This window comes from Leptosomus discolor, chromosome 2 (assembly GCF_034619465.1).
Source record: "Leptosomus discolor isolate bLepDis1 chromosome 2, bLepDis1.hap2, whole genome shotgun sequence".
Taxonomy (NCBI): Eukaryota; Metazoa; Chordata; class Aves; order Leptosomiformes; family Leptosomidae; genus Leptosomus; species Leptosomus discolor.
Genome location: NC_141392.1, coordinates 69,367,068 through 69,386,192, shown reverse-complemented (window position 1 = coordinate 69,386,192; position 19,125 = coordinate 69,367,068). Strand labels below are relative to the sequence as shown.

The 19,125-nt window shown below is 36.9% G+C and overlaps 1 protein-coding gene across 1 annotated transcript in view; it reads left to right on the top strand.

Moving 5' to 3' along the window:
* Window positions 1-19,125, top strand: part of NKAIN2 (sodium/potassium transporting ATPase interacting 2) — a 315,720-nt gene that overhangs the window by 44,407 nt on the left and 252,188 nt on the right. The window contains exon 3 of the mRNA XM_086460449.1: window positions 9,551-9,631. Coding sequence (XP_086316575.1) covers window positions 9,551-9,631 — 81 coding nt within the window. The remainder of the gene's footprint in view (window positions 1-9,550; window positions 9,632-19,125) is intronic.

Below are 19,125 nucleotides of genomic sequence, written 5' to 3'. Positions count from 1 at the left end.
GGTGAGCACAGCACAGAGTCCACATGGAGCACTGCAACCCTGCAGAGGGACTGGGCAGTCAGTGAGACTTGTTGGACCGCTCTCAAGTACTGGGTCCATCAGCAGAGCCTCTTGCCAGGGTGGTGGTCCCCAGACTGGGCAATGGCAGGGAGGGAGCAACACCACGTCTTGCTAAGAGGCTATTCACATATTCTGCAGAGAAGCAATTACACAATCTATTCTTGAGCATTTTTCCAAATATTTCTTAACAGTTTAGGCAGACTTGTACATATAAAAGTGTTCTTCCACCTATCACTTTTGTGCTAAATGTGGAGGATTTTTTTGCAGCGGGTTCATTCCATAGTAAGAGTCACTCTCAGATGAAGCCTTGGATAAAGCAACAGCAGTTTATAGTAGCCAGTGATCTTGCTCATGTTTCTTTTTCATTGGTAATTCATTGGTTATATGTTCTGTGGTGCTGCAAGTTACAGTGAAATTTTACATCAACAATTCCTGCAGTTTTCCCCTAAGATTTAATAAAAAATTCCCATAGAAGACAGCTTGAATATTCTTGTGAGTGCAATTTCTAGACGGATCACTGTGTACAAACTCTGAGGGAATCCAAGGCTTGAAATGCTTAGTGTCTAAAGAATGGTCTAGAAGGCAGGGTTTTGAAAGAAAAAATTATTTCAAAATACTTCTAGTCTTTGCATTGAAGATCTAAATGACCTCCAAAATCACATCATTTTGTTTCCTTTCTTTTTTCTGTGCCAACTATAATATGAATTTAACAGTTCATAAGAACTGCTCGAAAACCAATACCATTTCAAAGCCATAACTTCAAGTTTTTAGATCTTGAATAGTGTTGATTTCTAGTGCTAGTGGCTCTTGAGGTAGATCCTGGTAGATTCATGTTGGAATTGATGCAGATGGGTAGAAGAGGATCAAAACAGCACTATTTTAAGGTTCACTGTTGCCTGACCCACTCAAGTTATGTCTTGAAAAATAAAGATATTACTAGAGCTCTGATATAAAGAAAGCGTTTTGAGCTCTATTTAAGTGAGAATCATCTGTATGTAATTTTCCTGTTACTTACATTCATAGAATCATAGAAACATAGAATCATAGAACAGTTTCGGTTGGAAGAGACCTTCAAGATCATCGAGTTGAACCTTTGTCCCAGCATTCAATTAGTAATTTCTGTTTTGAGAGACTTTATAGTCTCTTCCACAAATAAGAGAATGCTGAAAAAACTAGGGAAGTGACATAAGAGGAAAATATCAATGCATCTGTGAATATATGCATGTATATGTTTGTGTATGCAGCTGGGTGGATATGTACTGTGTGGCAGTAAACTGAATATTCAGATATTTGAAGTTACTTCCTGCTGGTAAATGTTTCACAACAAAGATGTGATCAAAAGAAATACGGGAATTGAATGACGAGTGAAGCCAAACCAATTAAACCTCTATTACTAAGTCAAAAAGATAAAATAAATATGTCCTGTTAAAATTTCTGCCTTACCTTACTTTCTTTAGTACGTAAGGTGCGCGTATGTTAAAAAGGTCATGAGCTTTAACATATGTATGCAGAAGAAACCTAAAAAAAAAATTCAATAAAACCTAAGCAGAAAAGAATTTGAGGTGACAAGAAGAAAATTTCTCTGCTCCTCATTGTATGAAGAATAGCAGAATATTGGGGTTTTTTAAAGTAACTCCTTAGTTACAGAATACTTTAATTTGGAGAGCTAGAATCTAGATCTAGAGAGATTTGTAACAGCCTAGTGTAACATAGTAGATTGACTGAACAATGCTAAAATTTTAGTTCTGTATTTCTGAGTGCTTACTTTTACATTTCAGCCATTCATCCTTGTAGCATCATCTGAAAAGGAACCATTATTTATTAAAAATAGAGTAGTAACTACACTGAGAAAATGTTGTGTATCTTTCTTAGGAAGGCTGTATGAATGGGCTGATATGTCTCCTGAGTTGTTCATGGGTTCCTGGAATGGATGTTTGTCATTTAGTGTTTGGAGTAATATTTTAAGATGGTACAGTTGGACACTGAAACAAGCTGAAAAACAAACAAAAATGATGCAGCACCCAAAAGCAGCTGCCATGTTAGCACTTCTCCCAATCTTTTCCACTAAAACCTAAAAAGCTGTGAATCCAAGAAACAGAAAATGGACAAATTAATCATTCAAGCTTAAGCATTAATGGACCATCAGTGTGTGTAGGATACAAGAGACAATAGTTCTCAGCAGATGGATCTTCAACAGTCCTTTGGGGATATTTTACACTGGTGACATTTAAATTGCTTTGTTCTTTTTGTTTATGTGGAACAAAGGGAGTGCATATCTACATAGTGCAGTGTTACTATCTTATTTTTGATGTCACTGGTACAAGATTTTTAATGGGCTCTGTGACATTGGGAATTTTGCCTTGGAGGAATTTAGCTTTCCAAACAGCAAGGGTGGAGTGATCTGTGTCAGATGCTGAGAAATGAACCAAGCCCTAGAAGTGCCTTTTCCTCTCTATTGACTGTAATGGGAATCTAGACACTGCTCAGAAGACATCTGCATTGCAGACATCTAAATGTGGGCAGATGGATACTACTCCATCAGTAATGTTCTCAGTAGAAATTCAGTTTCTCTTATGCAGAAGGAGTTGGAGCTATGTCTTCAGAAAAAAATAAAAGTAAATCTCTGCTGTGTGTTCTGGGCCCAACATCATTTTGCCACACAAGAAAATGGAAGCAAAACAAAAGAAGCCAAAAGAAAAAAGGAGACCAGTGTGTCCCACCCAAGCTATGACTCCATGGCTATGAGTAGACTGAGGGGTGACTGCACATCATAGCAATATGCTGGGCTCTGGGCTGTCCCTTCATCCATTTGTGACCTGACCAGAGTGTGCCTCAGCTTTCTTCCTGCCTTTTATGCTTATGAATCCTTCCCACACAAATCAAGGGGAAAATAGAATTAATACATTCCTATATAAAATCAGGGCTTATAACTGAGCTCAAGGAGCTTGAAAGTTTGTACATAGCCACTGGGTGCATAGAAGCCTCTGGGAAGAAATTTTAAGCAGCACTTGCTCTATATTTGCAGTGATTGGTCAGGAGTAGAAAACCAATCCAACAGTAATCTTCTGTTTGGTAGTGACGGATTCTGTTGCACTTGACAGTTCAGCAGCTTTCAGACAGTTTTGGTAGAGGACGATAATTATTAAAGTGTAATGTTAAGGAAGTAAAATATCAGAGATTTTTTTACCTGAGGGAACAAAGGGAAGGAGAAAATATATATACATCTGTGACTGATGAAAGGCTGAAGAGCCAAGGACTCACAATGCCAAAGGATTAAAAATTTCCCCAGTAAACACAAGCAGACAAACTAGACTATCATTGCAATTTGGGACAGAAGAGTCCAGCAACTCAAAAATGGATTGTACGAAAGCAGTTCACATTCGCTTAGAAGCAGAAACTCGCAAAGATGGACAATGCTCTGACAATATAGCTGTGATTGATTAAAAATTAAAAAAAAAAAAAAAGGCAAGAAAAGATCTAAGGCCTAACGATGTGAAGAATTTAGTGAAGCAGAACTAGTCCAAGCTGCATGCTGTGACAACTAACAAGCAATGAAAAAAATCTGGAGGACTATGTTATTCTGCAAGAGCTTCCCCATACATTCAAGAAAGTAAATGAACATGTATTGAAGTTGAACTGGTTGCACAAAGACCTCTGCTGCCAGGAACATTATTATTTGTTGTCAAGGCTACTCGTTTTGGCCCTGAGCTCTCTCCCGTTGAGGCCTGTAGATAACTGTTGGGCAAGGAAACCTTTCATCTGGATCATTATAAGCAGAGCATGGTTCCTCTTTGTGTCAGGGTGCTGAGAGCAGCAGTTCTGCTTAAAATGGCTGGTCCTCACACGTTCAATAACTGAATCTCTCCTGGGCATGAATTTTGCTCCTGATTCCTCATTGGAGCCAGGCTGTGGTTTCTGATCCTGCTCTGCACTGGAGGCTTCCCAGTGAGGTGTAGCTCCTGCTGGCCTCTAGAGCTGGACTCTCCACCATGCTCTGCTGCCCACACCCTCATCAGCTCTCAGGGGAAAGCCTCAGGCAGTGGGAATGGGAAGGAAACAGCAGAATCTGAAGAGCAAATTAAATTAGAGAAGGGTGCCTACTAAGTGGCCACGTTAAGTCACCCTCCAGACTGCTGTGGTTGTCACTTCAAATGGACTTCTCCCAGGGGAGTCTAGGTGAGGTCTTTTACTAGTTCCAAGAAGGTGGAAACAAGAGGCAGAACTTTTGATGTTTGATGCGGAAGAAGTTTGAACAGGCAACACCACAGAAGGTTATGAAAACTAAACCATGGACTTGGGTGTTCAGGAACAGCTGACTCCACCAAATCGTTTTTTCTGTTTCAGAAGGGCTTTTCAAAGGTAAGCAGAGCTATAGGGACCTCGAAGATTAGCTGAATGTTATCAGGAAATTTAGATAGTATCTTGGTGCCAAGTATTCAGAATTCCACTTGTTATCAGATTTGATGGGGAAAATATAATTTTGAAAATTGTATTTCTAAGTGATGTATCTTCATAGACAGAGGAAATTAAGGGAAAATAACTTAAGAAGGAAAGATAATGATAAATGTAGACAGTTGTTACTATGTTATTGGCAAGAGATGCTCTTTCCAGACATGCTGGGCTCAGGTAGTCCTTGAACAACTTATACTGTTGCCCATATAGCATAAACAATCATATTTTTAATTACTATGGCAAATGTAGAAACTGACGTTTTAGAAAAGCTTTAGGTTTTTTTTCCTAAACAGAGCATGGAGGGCTCTTGGGGCATTTGCAAGAACATGAGACTAAAATTGTGTACGTTTCTAAAAAGAAAATTAGCAAATCACTAATCACAGCAAAAATTCAATTGCTTTGAATTGTACAAGGTAATGTCTTACAGGTCTGGAGCCCTTGTATCCCTCATTCAAATGTGGTTGTAGTTGACTCACATATCCAAAAAAAGACTTTGGGAGCAAGAGAAATGCCATGTAAAGTTCTGTGTAAAAAAAAAAAAAAAAAAAAAGGCTTAAATTGAAAATGCTCATAGCTATCAGAGTTAGTCACTATTTATACTCAAAAGGTATGTGACATATTTCTCCTTCAGGCAAAGTGACAAGAATGTGAGTTCTGGTGACCAGGTTTATATCAAAGGCAGCAGTGGTCTACCTGGACCTTTGGTTCTTGTGCCCTTGTGATCATTTTTCTATTGGGCTGTGGAATAAGTCTAGTCATCTAATTTCTTTGACCTTCAGTTTCCCTGTTAGTAAAATGGAAATAATGCAACTTAGCCAACTTTGAGAGAAGTGTGAAGAGGGTTGTATGGATTCTTAGTACTATTACAAGTATTTTAATATTTCAGTTTCCCATTCCCCAAGAAAAAAGACATCCTACGTTAATTTGTGATTATTCATATAAAATTTTCAAACCTGTAACTATGCAGTATCAATAAATCATATGGTAGGTAATTGTCATAATTCTTTGTTGAGGGTTATAAATTCATGTTTACTTGAAGAATGATAAATGTATTCTACCATATAAGATCTGTATTTATATAACTTATTTTACCCAAAAAAAGTAACTTTTACTGATTGGCTACAACTTTGCAAAATATTAAGCATTTAAATCTTCAGTCTTAGCTTTCCAGTTATACCTCTTTCTAGTGTGGATTTCCGTAAAAATAATAAGTTATGTTGTCATTGCTATGCCTCCTGTCAGTATCTCCTGTTTCCTCAAGTGTGTGTTCATCGAGGTTCTTGTCTTGTCGATACATGACTGCTGTAGCATTGTGGTGGCTTCTGTTAGATAATGCAGCTGTCTTGAACTCCCACATATGAGAAAAAAAAACATAGCTATAGCCCTTTGAAGAACTCTTATAAAATGTGTTTCTAATTAGATACATATAATAGAGAGTACCAGAGGGATTTGTTCATTGTCACAGACCTTCAGAGCTGAATTTCCACAACAATATGTTGAAGCACATACACAACAAGGAGCATTTATGACTGCATGTGATCCAGAGATAAGAGATATGCTAGATCTGAAGCATCTGAAATAAGAGAAGCAGTGGGAAGCAGAAGCATCCTTGTATTTCAAGACAATTATACTCTGTGTTTATCCATAGAATTCAGGCAGCAAACACTTAATGTAACATTTCAAAAGGAAGCAGTTTCAAACATACTTTTGAAAGACATTTTTAAACCTTATCTGTAGTCCAATAACAGCAGATGCTTGTTAAGAAAGTGTATCTAAAGGTCAGATAAATTTATCATTTTTTTGGTGATAGACTAGATGAAGGAAAAGGGAAGTTTCACTTCTTCATGTAAGCATAAGGCTTTCTGCTGGGACAAGCAGCTCCAAAGTGCCTTAGAGTGTTCTGCTGGATGTGCTGTGCACAGGGTGTTTTTTTGGATCAGCTGTTGCTTACATGCAATGTGACAAGTTATGCCATGAACAACCAGCATCATGAAACCTAGTTTCCAGTGGCTCTGTCTCACATTTTTTTCCCCTTTGAGTTGACTGATTAAAGACAATCTTGTAAATCTTTCTCTGTATGAGGACTTAATAGAGTATCTCTTCCCCTTTTCCTGAAATTTTTGTGAAAAAATGTCTTTGAATCTTCTAGTCTTTTGTCCAGTTTGCTTAAAATTGTTCAGAAGCACAGAAGTTATTTCAAGGGAACAGACATTGCACGTGGATACTACTGCTTAAGTCTCTTTTTTGGACGGGAAACCAATCTAAGTGCAGTATTTAGAATTTTCACTACAAGAAATCCAATTACCTTTGTGTGTCAGAAGGAATACTTGTAGTAACTCCATCAGTGTATATGTATACTTGTATATAATATTGAAGTATAAAAATAATTGGGAAAAACTAGCAAGTTAGAATGCTGTAATGTTAGAAAAAAATGCCAATTAAGGTTATTGAATCTAAATTAATGTTTCCTTTTCTTGTTCTGGTATTTATAATGCTCCATGTTACGTGAGAAGCCAGATGTACCATAAGCAAGCTATAGGAAAATGATTTTTAAAAAGTGCGTTAAGATCATGCATCTGAATTAAGTTCTTATGTTCCAACGTTTTATGAACAGCCTGCACTCAAAGAGTAGTTGTGCATTATAGAGGCCATGAAATCCTCATCCCTGGAGATATTTAGACCTCAGCTGGGCAAATTAAAAGGTGCTGGAGCGTGTCCAGAGAAGGACAACAAAGCTGGCGAAGGGTCTGGAGAACACGTCTTACAAGGAGCGTCTGAGGGAACTGGGGCTGTTTAGTCTGGAGAAGAGGAGGCTGGGGAGAGACCTTATCGCCCTCTACAACTGCCTGAAAGGAGGTTGTAGTGAGATGGGGGTCGGTCTCTTCTCCCAAGTAACAAGCGATAGGACAAGAGGAAATGGCCTCAGGTTTGCCAGGGGAGATTTAGATTGGACATTAGGAAAAATTTCTTCCCCAAAAGGGTTGTCAAACATTTGAACAGGCTGCCTGGGGAAGTGGTGGAGTCACTGTCCCTGGAGGTGTTCAAAAAACATGTGGATGTTTTGCTTCTATATGTGGTTTAGTGAGCATGGTGGTATTAGGTTGACAGTTGGACTTGATGATCTTGGAGGTCTGTTCCAACCTAATGATTCAATGATTGATTCTATGAAATGCCTGCACAACTTGATCTATGCTGGTCATGCTTTGAGCAGAGATTGGACCAGGTAACCTCCAGAGGGTCCCTTCTGACCTAAATAAAACCATGCTCTGTGACCAGATCTTTGGACCAGAAAGAGCTATTCTATAAAGTATGTGTAATCTGTATGCTTTAAATTACCTAAAATTACTTCTGTGTAAAGCAATTTGAACCTTTAAAACTGTGTTAGCTTCCATTAGATCAGAACAATGTTTATCATAATTTTTTTAAATCTGTATATGGTCTTTCTACATAGCTAGCCTGGTTAGCAATTATTTAGTTATCTATTAAAATAAGAAACTGGAACAGGCCTAAATTTTACGCATATTTGATATGGTCTCACTCCTGAGAAAGGACAGAATTGTATTATTTTCACAGTATCTAGAAGATTAAGTAGACAATGACATGTTGAATGATAGACAATCTGATGCAAAACAGCACTTCCATGAGAAATGCAAGAGGAATCCTACATAGGTTGTTACTGAACTTAGAGAATGAGATTGTCATTCATGACAAACAATGGTTTGTCACATATTTTTCATAAGGGATAGATAGTATACAGTCTAAAATATTGTCTGCTTATTCAGAAGGTGATATAATAGAGGTTTGCAGAAAAGAGTGTTTCCTGATTTGGAAAAGTAATTTAACAAAATCTAATCAGTACAGTTTGGAGAAAAGACAACAAAACAAGAAGAGTGAGTCTGTAAATATTTGAGGAATGGGTTGGTGATATAGAAGGAGGAAATAGCCCTCAGCTATAACAGGTAGGGAATGGTGTCGTGTCTCCATCATATTTCACACATATGCAGTGCCATGAGTCTGTGGAATGAAATCAGTAAACGTGCAGAATTGGATTGTGAACAACTAGAGGATAGCTGCAACAACCATTAGAAAAACATTTGTAGATCCTAACATTTATTATATGATGGAATAATTTGTCAAGGGAAGTTCTCAAGCACAAACATTAGATAAGAGTAGCAACAACAGGTTAAACTTTATTATACAAGATCCTCCAGCATCACAGCAGGGAAATACAGTTTCCATTCCTAGCACATAAGGTCTTATGAATACAAAAAAGAAGCAAAGTAGTGGACAAAATTAGAGAAACATATACTCCATTACTCACATCAGATATGTGAATAAGAAGTTGGGCAGCCACCAATGAACAGATATTTCTTAAGCCTGAGTGCTTCTCCTATACACTGCAAAACAAAACAAAACAAGCCCAAAGAAACTGGCAGTTTGAAATACAGTCTACCCCTGAGGGTGTTGAATAATTATGAACCATGCTTTGGAATGTCTCAAAATATGTTGCTAGAGGCAGTGGTCATGACCAAATCTGTCCATATTTTATAGAAATACTGCAAAATCACTTATATATATATATAGGTTTTGTTTCTTGAGATTAAATCTGAAGTGTTGCAGAATCCACTGCCTACTTCAATTAGACTTTGTTATTTAGTAAGTTATACTTAAATAAACACCTCTGCACTTCTCACATATAATTGGTATTACATGCATCTCTTGATATTGTAATATTCCCCATTTGAACAATAATATTAGATCCAGATTAGTCTCAAATACAAATGTCAGGTCTATCAACAGTTTTCTCAGATGCGTATTTTCTGGTGTGGCTGAATACTCACTAGGTCACTCTAGATCGTGTCTGTGAAAGGGAAGAATTTATTCTTGGCTCTCTTTTATATGTAACATTTTTATTCATATGCACCATATTTATAGTCAGTAGTTTTTGTCTTGGATTGAACTAGTGGTCTAATGAGCTAAGTTTAACTCAGTTGATAGTGAAATAATTAATGCACTGTTTCTCTCTTCCTCCCTGCAGTATGCTGTCTGGCTGGTCCTTTGGGTTACTTGGAACGTGTTTGTTATCTGCTTCTATTTGGAGGCTGGGGACCTTTCAAAGGTAATTTACCATTGGATACATTTAAGCCGTCAGCACTTTATTAACATGGCCCAGTCAAAAGGCTCTGTTCTGTTTTACTCATCCTTTTAATGTTATTAGAATGAAGGTAGTATGATGAAAATTTGGAGTATTCTGGGTATGTTAGAAACTTTTAATCTAGACAGTAATTAGCATATACCTTCTCATGACCGCAACAATAATGGTATATATGTTTTAAAAGAAAATTACCTCTTTTTGCTCCCTCAGTAATTCTGCAATGCAAATTTCACTGCTGTGAGAGACATTAATTAGTGATTTCACAAATACAAAAGATCATCATCTCAAGGGCAAACAAATATTTTTTGTACCATTTAGCTTGCTATTACTTATCTGGATTCCTTTCAGGGGTCTTATACCACAGCATAATAATTGTAAAACAACATGTCTTTCATTAAATTAAAATGTAAAACTGAGGTGCCAGAATACATTGCCATTTGTCTACAGCAGTGTTTTTTAACTTTGTGCTTCTGGTAGGAATGTTATGACTGAACACTTATACACAGTCATAGTCCACAGGAAAAATGTATTTTTCTAAGAATGACATGTTTTCAGGGTTTTATTGACACTGTAAGTGATAACATATGAAGTGGCAGTTGGTAGTGGGCTCAAACCAACATCTCAAAACAAAACTCCTGCTTTCTAAGGCATTCCCAGAAGGCTAGAAATTTGTGGGATAAAAGAGTAGCTGTGGTAATGGATTATTTGGTTAAAGTAATAAGCTTCAACTGAGTCTAAATATTGCTGACCAAGTGGAGTTATGCTCACGCTGACCATGAAGGAGAATCTCATGTGTGAAAGAAATCGCATTCTCTTCTTGACTCAGATATTTAATTGCCATTCCTGATTAAAGGGAGTTCAGCCCAACTGTAAACTACAGATGTAATTCTCTGATCCTTTGTGAGTTACTGATATGTTATGATGCAGAAAGTTAAACGCAATTATGGGAAGAATAAATGAGGCAAAGATACTTCCTTACCTGTGTTTTCTCTCAAATCACTCCCAAAGTACAAAAACCACAAGAGACTGGGATATTTCATACCCATGTATTCTGTTTCTTCAAAAGATGCTGACTTCAAAAGGATCAGAATTTCATTTCCCGAGGGTGTAAAGTAATTTTCTGCAGGTAAAATGTTATGCTTTCTGGGTTTTATCCCTTCAGACAGACCCAATCTCATTAAAAGCTTGTCAAAAACATAGTAAATAAAAGAACTTGCATATATTGTCTTTTATTTGGTTAAAATGCTTTATGTATTTCTAAGTGAACTAATGCATATAACAAACCTGGCACCTGTTGTACAATTATACTCAACCCAGTCCACCTGCTTATTTCAGCCACCTACATTCCTAAAGTTGTAAATGCTGGGATGCTTATTGTGTCTGAGGAAGTGAAAGGGGGTGGAAAGGAAGGGAGAAAGGAGAAGCAGCTGTTTGAGCACTGTGTTTTAGTAAAAACAGCTTAGAACACTAGTAAGTGCTATTTGGAATAAAGATGGGCCAGAAACAGCATCTAAACCTGGAACTGTTTTTTTCTTAAGTCTAGGGCTGTGTCATCTAGAGTGTTTCCCAACCAACCGTATGATTCAGGCTTATATTTGGATGCAGTTAAAATTTTTATTTGGTCTTTAAAAGTATTATTTGTTCCAGTGGTATGATCTGCCTTGAAATACCCAGTAGAGTACATTCCTTCTGCTTCAGCTTCTTTTCAGACCAACAGTATTGGTAAAGAGAGGGAGAAAAGGCAAAGTTCCTAGAAAACTTTTTAGATTTAAGAAATAGGTACAGATCCACTCATTATCTACAAAAGGTCTAATTCACACATGGGACATGACTCTCCTGTCCCTTTCAACTGCAAATGGTACATCAAAACTTCCCCACATGATCAAATCTGCAAGGCCTAGGGCCTAGAAATATATGTCTAATGGAAAGATACCCAACTGTTTGGATGGATAAAACTTATCCTCTTGTTCTAGATCATTCAGAGGCTGAAACTGTTTTACAGATGTAGGTACCTTACAAAATGGATCATTTTAAGTTTTAAGTCTCTCAGTCACATTCATACGTCTTGCACTGAATCATCTTTATTAGTTTTATTTTCATCTGGGAATAACTGCAACTTCAAACCTGTAATGATGCTCCTGTGTATTTTTTTGTGTTTGGAATGCCACGTAGAACCTTCAAAAAAGCTCTGGGTCTGAACTAGTTCTAAATAGAGAATAAAAAATAACCTTTAGGTAAGTACCAGTGGGATGCCTCTGAGGTTGTAAACCATGAGAGAAGATCCTGCACAGCATGGCTTTAGGAATTGATAGGTTAAAATTACAGCCTAATAATAGTTCCGCTGGGTATAGTTTATTTTTATATGTATAATTTATAGCTTTCACCTAAATAAAATAAAAGAAAGCCTCTTTTTTTTAAAAAAAAAGTTTTGAGAAGAGCTTTTATTCTATATGTACGTGCATCCATTTCTACATCATCACCTGCTGATACAATGGAGAGGACATATTTCAACTGTTAATGTACCTTATTACAAAAGGCTTACTAGCTTCATCCTTTTTTATTTTAGTTGTGGGTCAGAGGTCATGGTACTTTTACAGCTTCTCAGTATTACACTGAAACAGGCCTGCAAAGACAGAAATTTTTAGAACAATGGAGTAATCATCTCTGAAGAGACTGAAGAGGCTCAAGGATTATTAGTGAACAGCTATGCAAATCTGTTTGCATTATAGACCATTACAAACATATATATCTTATGGAAAATGGCATCACACTAAGTATTTTCTGTCCTTGAGGCACAGCTGTCTGCTGAAACTCTTTTACAGCAAGGTGGAATATTTATGGCTTTATAAAAAAGGTTTGTAATGAAGAGGAAGTGCAATCACTTGTCTTAACCTTGACTGTTATGTGTATCTGTGAATGAATGCCTAGAAAATCCACTTCTCAGGCTTACTTTTCAGTATTACTCTTAAATAATATTTAATTAATCTCTGTGTTGTTTTGCTTGCTGGAGAGTGCCATACTCAGTCTAAGTAGGGCTTTAAGGTTTGAGGAGTGGTTGTATTTATTTTAGTCTGTGGCTAAGCAAATGTAGCACACAAAAACCATAACCTCTTGTCTTGAATGAGGCACATCCGAAGTACATTAGTGAAACAAAAAGGAAAACATAATAGAAAGCATTCTGAAAAAATGTAATATTTCAATAATTTGTTTAAATATATCAAAAAGGACACAAAGAACTAGATTCATCTGTCTCAGAACAACAACAACAAAAAAGTCCCCAAAACCCAACAAAAGTTAAGCATTTTTTACTTTCTTCTTTAGACAAACTCCCACTTATTTCTATGGGATTCACCTGCAACCTCTCAATAAAGACCTTCAGTAGGGGTCTCAGAGTTCTGCAAATGCTTATGTAATGAAGAAACAGCACTCCTGCTTCAAGGCATTTAAAAGCTTTCCCTAATGATGTCTAAGGATCCCACAAGCAGAATACAAGTGGAATAAGAACTATCAAGCTCCTATGTTTAGTGTAAAAATGAGTAGACATTTTTTGATTGCAGAAAATGCACGGCTGAGGTTGCACTGGTCCCATCACAAGTGTGGGAGTGTAGAGATGCTACTACTGTTGGTTACTGGAAGTCAAGGCAGAAGCTGGATGAGAGGGACTAGCTGGGGTTCAGGGTTCAAAGCAGCCTTTGCTGCACATAGTCCCAGCCTTGTGCCAGTACTTTTGGTTCTCCTTGCATGCAACCCTACTTGTGTGACCAGATACAAGAGCTCTCCTCTCACTGCTGCCTGTCTGAGCTCCAGTATTGCTTTGCTGTAGTCCCTGCAGTACTATGTGAATGTGACCAAGAATACATTTTTTAAAAATGCTTTTTAACTGTCAAAATTGACTTAGTTTCTATTCGTGTGGCATTCTTGATATCTTCTTTATTTATATCTAATAACATACAAAGGCTACATTTAATATATTAAATCATAAGGTTGTACTTGTATGTCTTTTGACACGAAAATTAGGTGTTTGAAAGTAAAATACTCCAGTATCAAGAAATGCCAGAATTAAGTTTGCTTGTATAAGCATAATTTAGCTCTTTCTGTCCATTCATTTTTATATAGCTTTTTAATTATGCAGTCACAATGGCTTTTTTTTTTTTTTCGCAATCTTTTCCTTAATCTCTGTACAGCATGGCCTATTTTAGAGATTAATCAGGTTTTGGAATTGAGTGAGGCTGCCATACTGGATTTTACTCCATGTATTGCAGCAGTCAGAAAAAGCTTAATAAATGGACAAGGAAAAAAAAAATAAAATTGTGCTTTTCTTACCTTTACGAGTAACGTGGCTGTTACATATTTTGTTTTCTCCTTGTTGGCCATTATGTTATTAACTTCCATTCTTCATACAAGCAAATCCTGTACTTCAACTCTGCTCTGAAAACATGTAGAATAATACTATGAGAGCTTACATACAGAACCGTGGCACCTAAGAACCATAAGTACAGTGGCAACGGTATTTACATAGCTCACCATGTGTGGTTGAAGTGCAGTTCCTCATGATTTTAGCACTCATTCTACAGATCTGAGTTGCAAGCTACTGTTCTTTAAGAGAATCGTTGCTATTTGCATTCAGATGAGGTTACTGTCTTTCCTATATTGTCCTCAGCTGCAACTGGGGGAACATGAAAGAACAGGAAAGATTAAAAAAATTCATTTATTTAAAATTGATTTTTTTTAATATTATACAAAGAACTGAATGTATTGTAGCTATTAAAATGTAAACTAAAGAAAAATAGGTAATCAGGTTTTTTGTCTGTCAGAAGGTTTAAAAGAAATCAAATGTTTCTGAACACATTTTCTCCTACTCACCCCAAATATCTGCAAATATAAGATAACTTAGACCCACAAAATCACAGACTGATTCATGTTGGAAGAGACCTCTCAAGGTCACTTAATCCAGTCTTCTGCTCAAAGCAGCACCAACTTCAAAGCTAGGTCAGATTGCTCAGAGTTTTAGCCAGTCAAGTTTTAAAAGTCTCCAAGGATGGAAATTTCACAATCCTCTCTAGTTCTTAACCATTGTCATTGTGAAAAATTTTCTCCTGATATGCAGTTATAGTTTATTGCAGAAATCTGTGACATTGCCTCTTGTCCTTTCACTGTGCACCTCAGAGAAGAGTCATCTTTTCTAACACTCCATTTAGGCTTTTAACTGAAGTTGAGTACTTCAGCTTTCTTGTTGTCCTTTCTGTCATTGAATTCCTATTTCCAGCCACACACATCTTGTTGCACCTCACAAGAAAAAATTATTGTATAGTGAATAATCAGCACTTTTCACAATTTTACATGCTTTACTATAGAAGAAAAATTAAGGATTTTCACATATATGTAAAGCTATATAGTATCTTAAGTAAAACGTGCAAAGATGAAGGTTTTCAATGTTATCTGGAAGGAGTAATAACATTCAGAAATAATTGGAATCCTTTAGTTCAAAGATAATTCATTTTATATCAACATTTAAGTTGCCTGATACTGTATTTAGAGAAATACTGAAAACATTGCGTATAAACATTGCAGTCAAAAAAAAGTGCTGAAAATGTGTAACTCTTCCACTTTCCTGCTGAGGTAAGTATGAATCAGGAATTTTAACCAAAATTTGGTGAAGGTTCCTCAGTAACTGATAAGGAGCAGGAGAAAAGCAACATAATGGCATTGCTGGGGAATACCCCCAGGGAGGGAGATGGCTCTGGGAGTACAGGGGAACTACTGGGAAAATGAAGGTTTAGGGAGAGAGTTTGCTGCTGGTTTATTATCTACAAGTGTTACCCACTCTGTTGCTGAACTGCAAATTTGACTGTTTTCCACATCATGAAAGCAAAGTAATAAAGACAAATGTAAGAAATCATGTAAGTGAGATTCCTATACTGCCAATGTACACTCTGATTAAATTCAGTGTTTTCATACTCATAGTCATGGTTCATAGCAAAGTAAGCCCAGAAGGGACTTCAGGATATGGCTAGTCCATCCTCCTGTGTCCAGCCAGGCCCATCCCAGACTATGGGAGAGCATCTAATGCAAAAGATCTTAAGGAGAAAATGAGCAGTTTAGAAATCCACTCACAGCTGATGTTAGTGCATTAACAACTTTTCACCACTGGTGAGTCTACCTTTCCCTTGTTGACCTGGGATGTTAGTCCAGGATTAGCTAGATATGGCTGACTTTTAGCGGCTGTAATGCAGTTCATCCCTTCTCTTTTCCTTTTCCATTGGATGGCACTAATGGGAGGAGGAAGAGGTAAGAATGGTCGTAGTGCTTACTGCCAACAAATTAACGCCAGCCCTGCATTTCTGGTAGAAATAAATGGAAGGGGTGGGAGGAAATATGAAGCCCATATTTCCTCCTGCACATCTTATTTGTCCCCATCATCTTAGCCAGAAAAGTTATAAGGACCAACCAGAAATAGGCACCTTGTAGTACTTTTCCACTTGAATATTCCAACATTGGCAAGCACACATCCACCTATACTTCTGACTTTCACATACCACTGCTTGGATTGATACCTAGTTGCTCTCAAATGCAGTTCATATCCATATGCAAATTAACAGCAATAATGCAAATTACTTCAGGATATGATTTGCATAGCTTGTCACTCATGATGCTTAAAAAACATGCTGGCTATGAGTGCTGAACCCTTTATGCAGCTAATATACTCTGATTTAAAGGGACAGTTTGATACCTTGATGAACCTGATGAAAGAAGGAAACAAAAGAAACGGTTCGTTCATCTTCAGGGTAACTCAGTTGTAACAAAGCAATTAACTTGGCAACAAGATATAACTTACACCAGTTACACATTCATTCTACATTACTTCTCATCCACGAGTATACTGCTTTGATTCCACATTTACTGATTATTTTTGTAAGGCAGTGGTCGTTAACAGTTAAATGTCAATGTTGCACATAGTCTAATAAAACAACCTGCAGGATGTTTAATTTTAAACGTATTACCTTCCTTGGATGTTGTTTTAACAGATGTCCTGTTAAGATAACAGAGAAATTAAATTAGTTTTCAACTCAAAGCATCTGGTTAACTTTGTAGGTAAATGCCTTTGAGCGGTAAATCTGACCAGGGTTTTCAGATAAATAGCTATCAGAATGTTTTAAGTAAATGACTTTATTTTTTCACTTCTATTACTCAGGGCAGATTTGACATGCTTGATCATATATCTAACAGATGAAAATTGAAAATAGTGCTGGCAACCAGCAGTGTTGGGTTACTCGGAGGGTAGTTTCATGGGTAGATACTATTAAGCATGCTTATGGTTTCAGATAATTTAGTTTTGCAGCAATTTTTAAACCTCAAGATCTTTACCAGCTAGAAGATAACTTATTATAAAATTTAAACCATTTATTACTGTAGATGTAGCATATGGTGGAAAACATTTAGATAAAAGTGGAATTTTTCATGTCTTTAATGGTGAAGCAAGTAGGAAATCATTCAAAGTATAGAGGAATATAAAAGGTGGTTGTATAGGTTTTGCTTGTTGTACAAAGCTTATCTTTTAAAATTCTGGGATCTATTTTATATTGAGTTCATGGATTAACATATATCTGCATATTGATTTATATATACACACTTTTCCCATAATCTAATAGCTATGCACTGAATACAGGAACACATGAAAATCAGTAAGTGCAATGACTGATCAAATGATAATTTCATATGATAGTTTACATATGTGTGTACATACTATATAAATATCGTATATGTGTGTACATACATATTAAGTACCTCAGTTATACTATTAAGATTGGTAAGCACCTATTTTAGCATATGCCTTACAACTGCATATATTATAGTTACATGGAGATTTTAGTATATATCTAAAGGCAGTGCCGTGGATATTTCTGAGTCTTTCAAATACTACAGCCAAGACATTGCAGAAAAAACAAATATATATTTATAAGGTTACTTTTTAATATTTATTAATTATATTGCACTACCATCTAGTGGCCCCAATTTGATACCATTATACTATGAGACTAGACACACGTAATCTAAATAAAGCCTGTCCTAAATGGTGCATAGTCTTAGTATGTGATGAAACAAAGAAGTGAGAACCAGCAAATCAGAGACTGCCGGGAGAATGCAAACCAGTTTCATATCTCTGAAATTCTTCATGAAGTTTGGATTTTCTCAACTTTTTCATCAAATTTTCCCCATGTTTCTCATCCCTGTGAGGAAGGATAGGCAAATTACACAAAGTCCTGCTTTTGATTGGGCAGCATTTCCTGGCCCCCCTCTGTAAGTAAATCACTTCTGAATGCTATAGTGCACCATTGCTAGCATTTCACTAATTGTTTAAGGCACTGGGGGAAAAACTGTTGATTTTGCTTAAAATGAAAAACAGAAGATAAATTTATTTCTAGTGAAGCAGATGCTCAGATCACAGTTACAGAGTGTATGTTTGCTATGACAGCTCTTCTGGGACTCATAGACAGGACCTTTCCTATGGGTGTACAAATCAGGGTCTGGAATCAGCTATGGAAGAAGACAGAAGGATTATTTACCATAGTGGAAAGCTGAGGAGTCTGCCAGAGCACCCACTCATCTTTTGTGAAAGTATGAAAACATAGAAAAATATGTTCTGCTTTTTAAAACCAAGTTAAATTTCACTGCCTCGTGGTGTCAGCTTTTTGTTTCATTATTTATTCTTTTTGAGTTCTTATGCAATGCTTTAAGATAGTCCTTAACAATTTATTGTTCTAAATGTAGGTGCAATGGCTAGAATATACTTTCTCCACATTTACTTTTCCTCTAAATATAAATAAATATGCTCCATCTTGTGAACCAAGTGTCTACCAGAAATTTCAAGGCAACACTAAGCCCGTACAGTTTCTGAGGAGCTTTGTATTACTTGGAATTTCTGAAGGAAAGCATTCTGATCCTTAAGTCACTGAAAATTGTGCCAGTGTTAATCCAGTAGGAAATAAAAATTCTGTATTGCCTTCAGCAACTTTTCACATATGAATAAGCATTTATTGAACCTGGGAAAGCAACATGAGCTGTGAAGCACTCTCCTTTTTTTGATCCTGTTTAGTATTGTCCCCATCCCATAGCACAGTGTGAGTGCAGCCAACAAGCAGTGCAGTGTCATTTTTACCACACTGCTTTCTCACCTCTGCAGTGGTAGCAGTGAGCTTGCAGACCAGGCACTGAAAAGGGCTGCAGTGGCTGTTCATCTTTTACAGTGGTTCATCATCTTATAACGCTCCATATATGCAGTTGCCCTCCTGCTAGAGAGCCCCACTGCCATGGTCCTGCCAGAGCACTGAAGCAGTTGAACATCCATGAACTGTCTCTGAGCTAAAAGACACAGGTGCGTCTAAAGCCACTCCTAGCAACCACATAAAATACACACATGCCCAATGCTGCACAGAAGCAGGTGAGTAACTCCTAAAGAA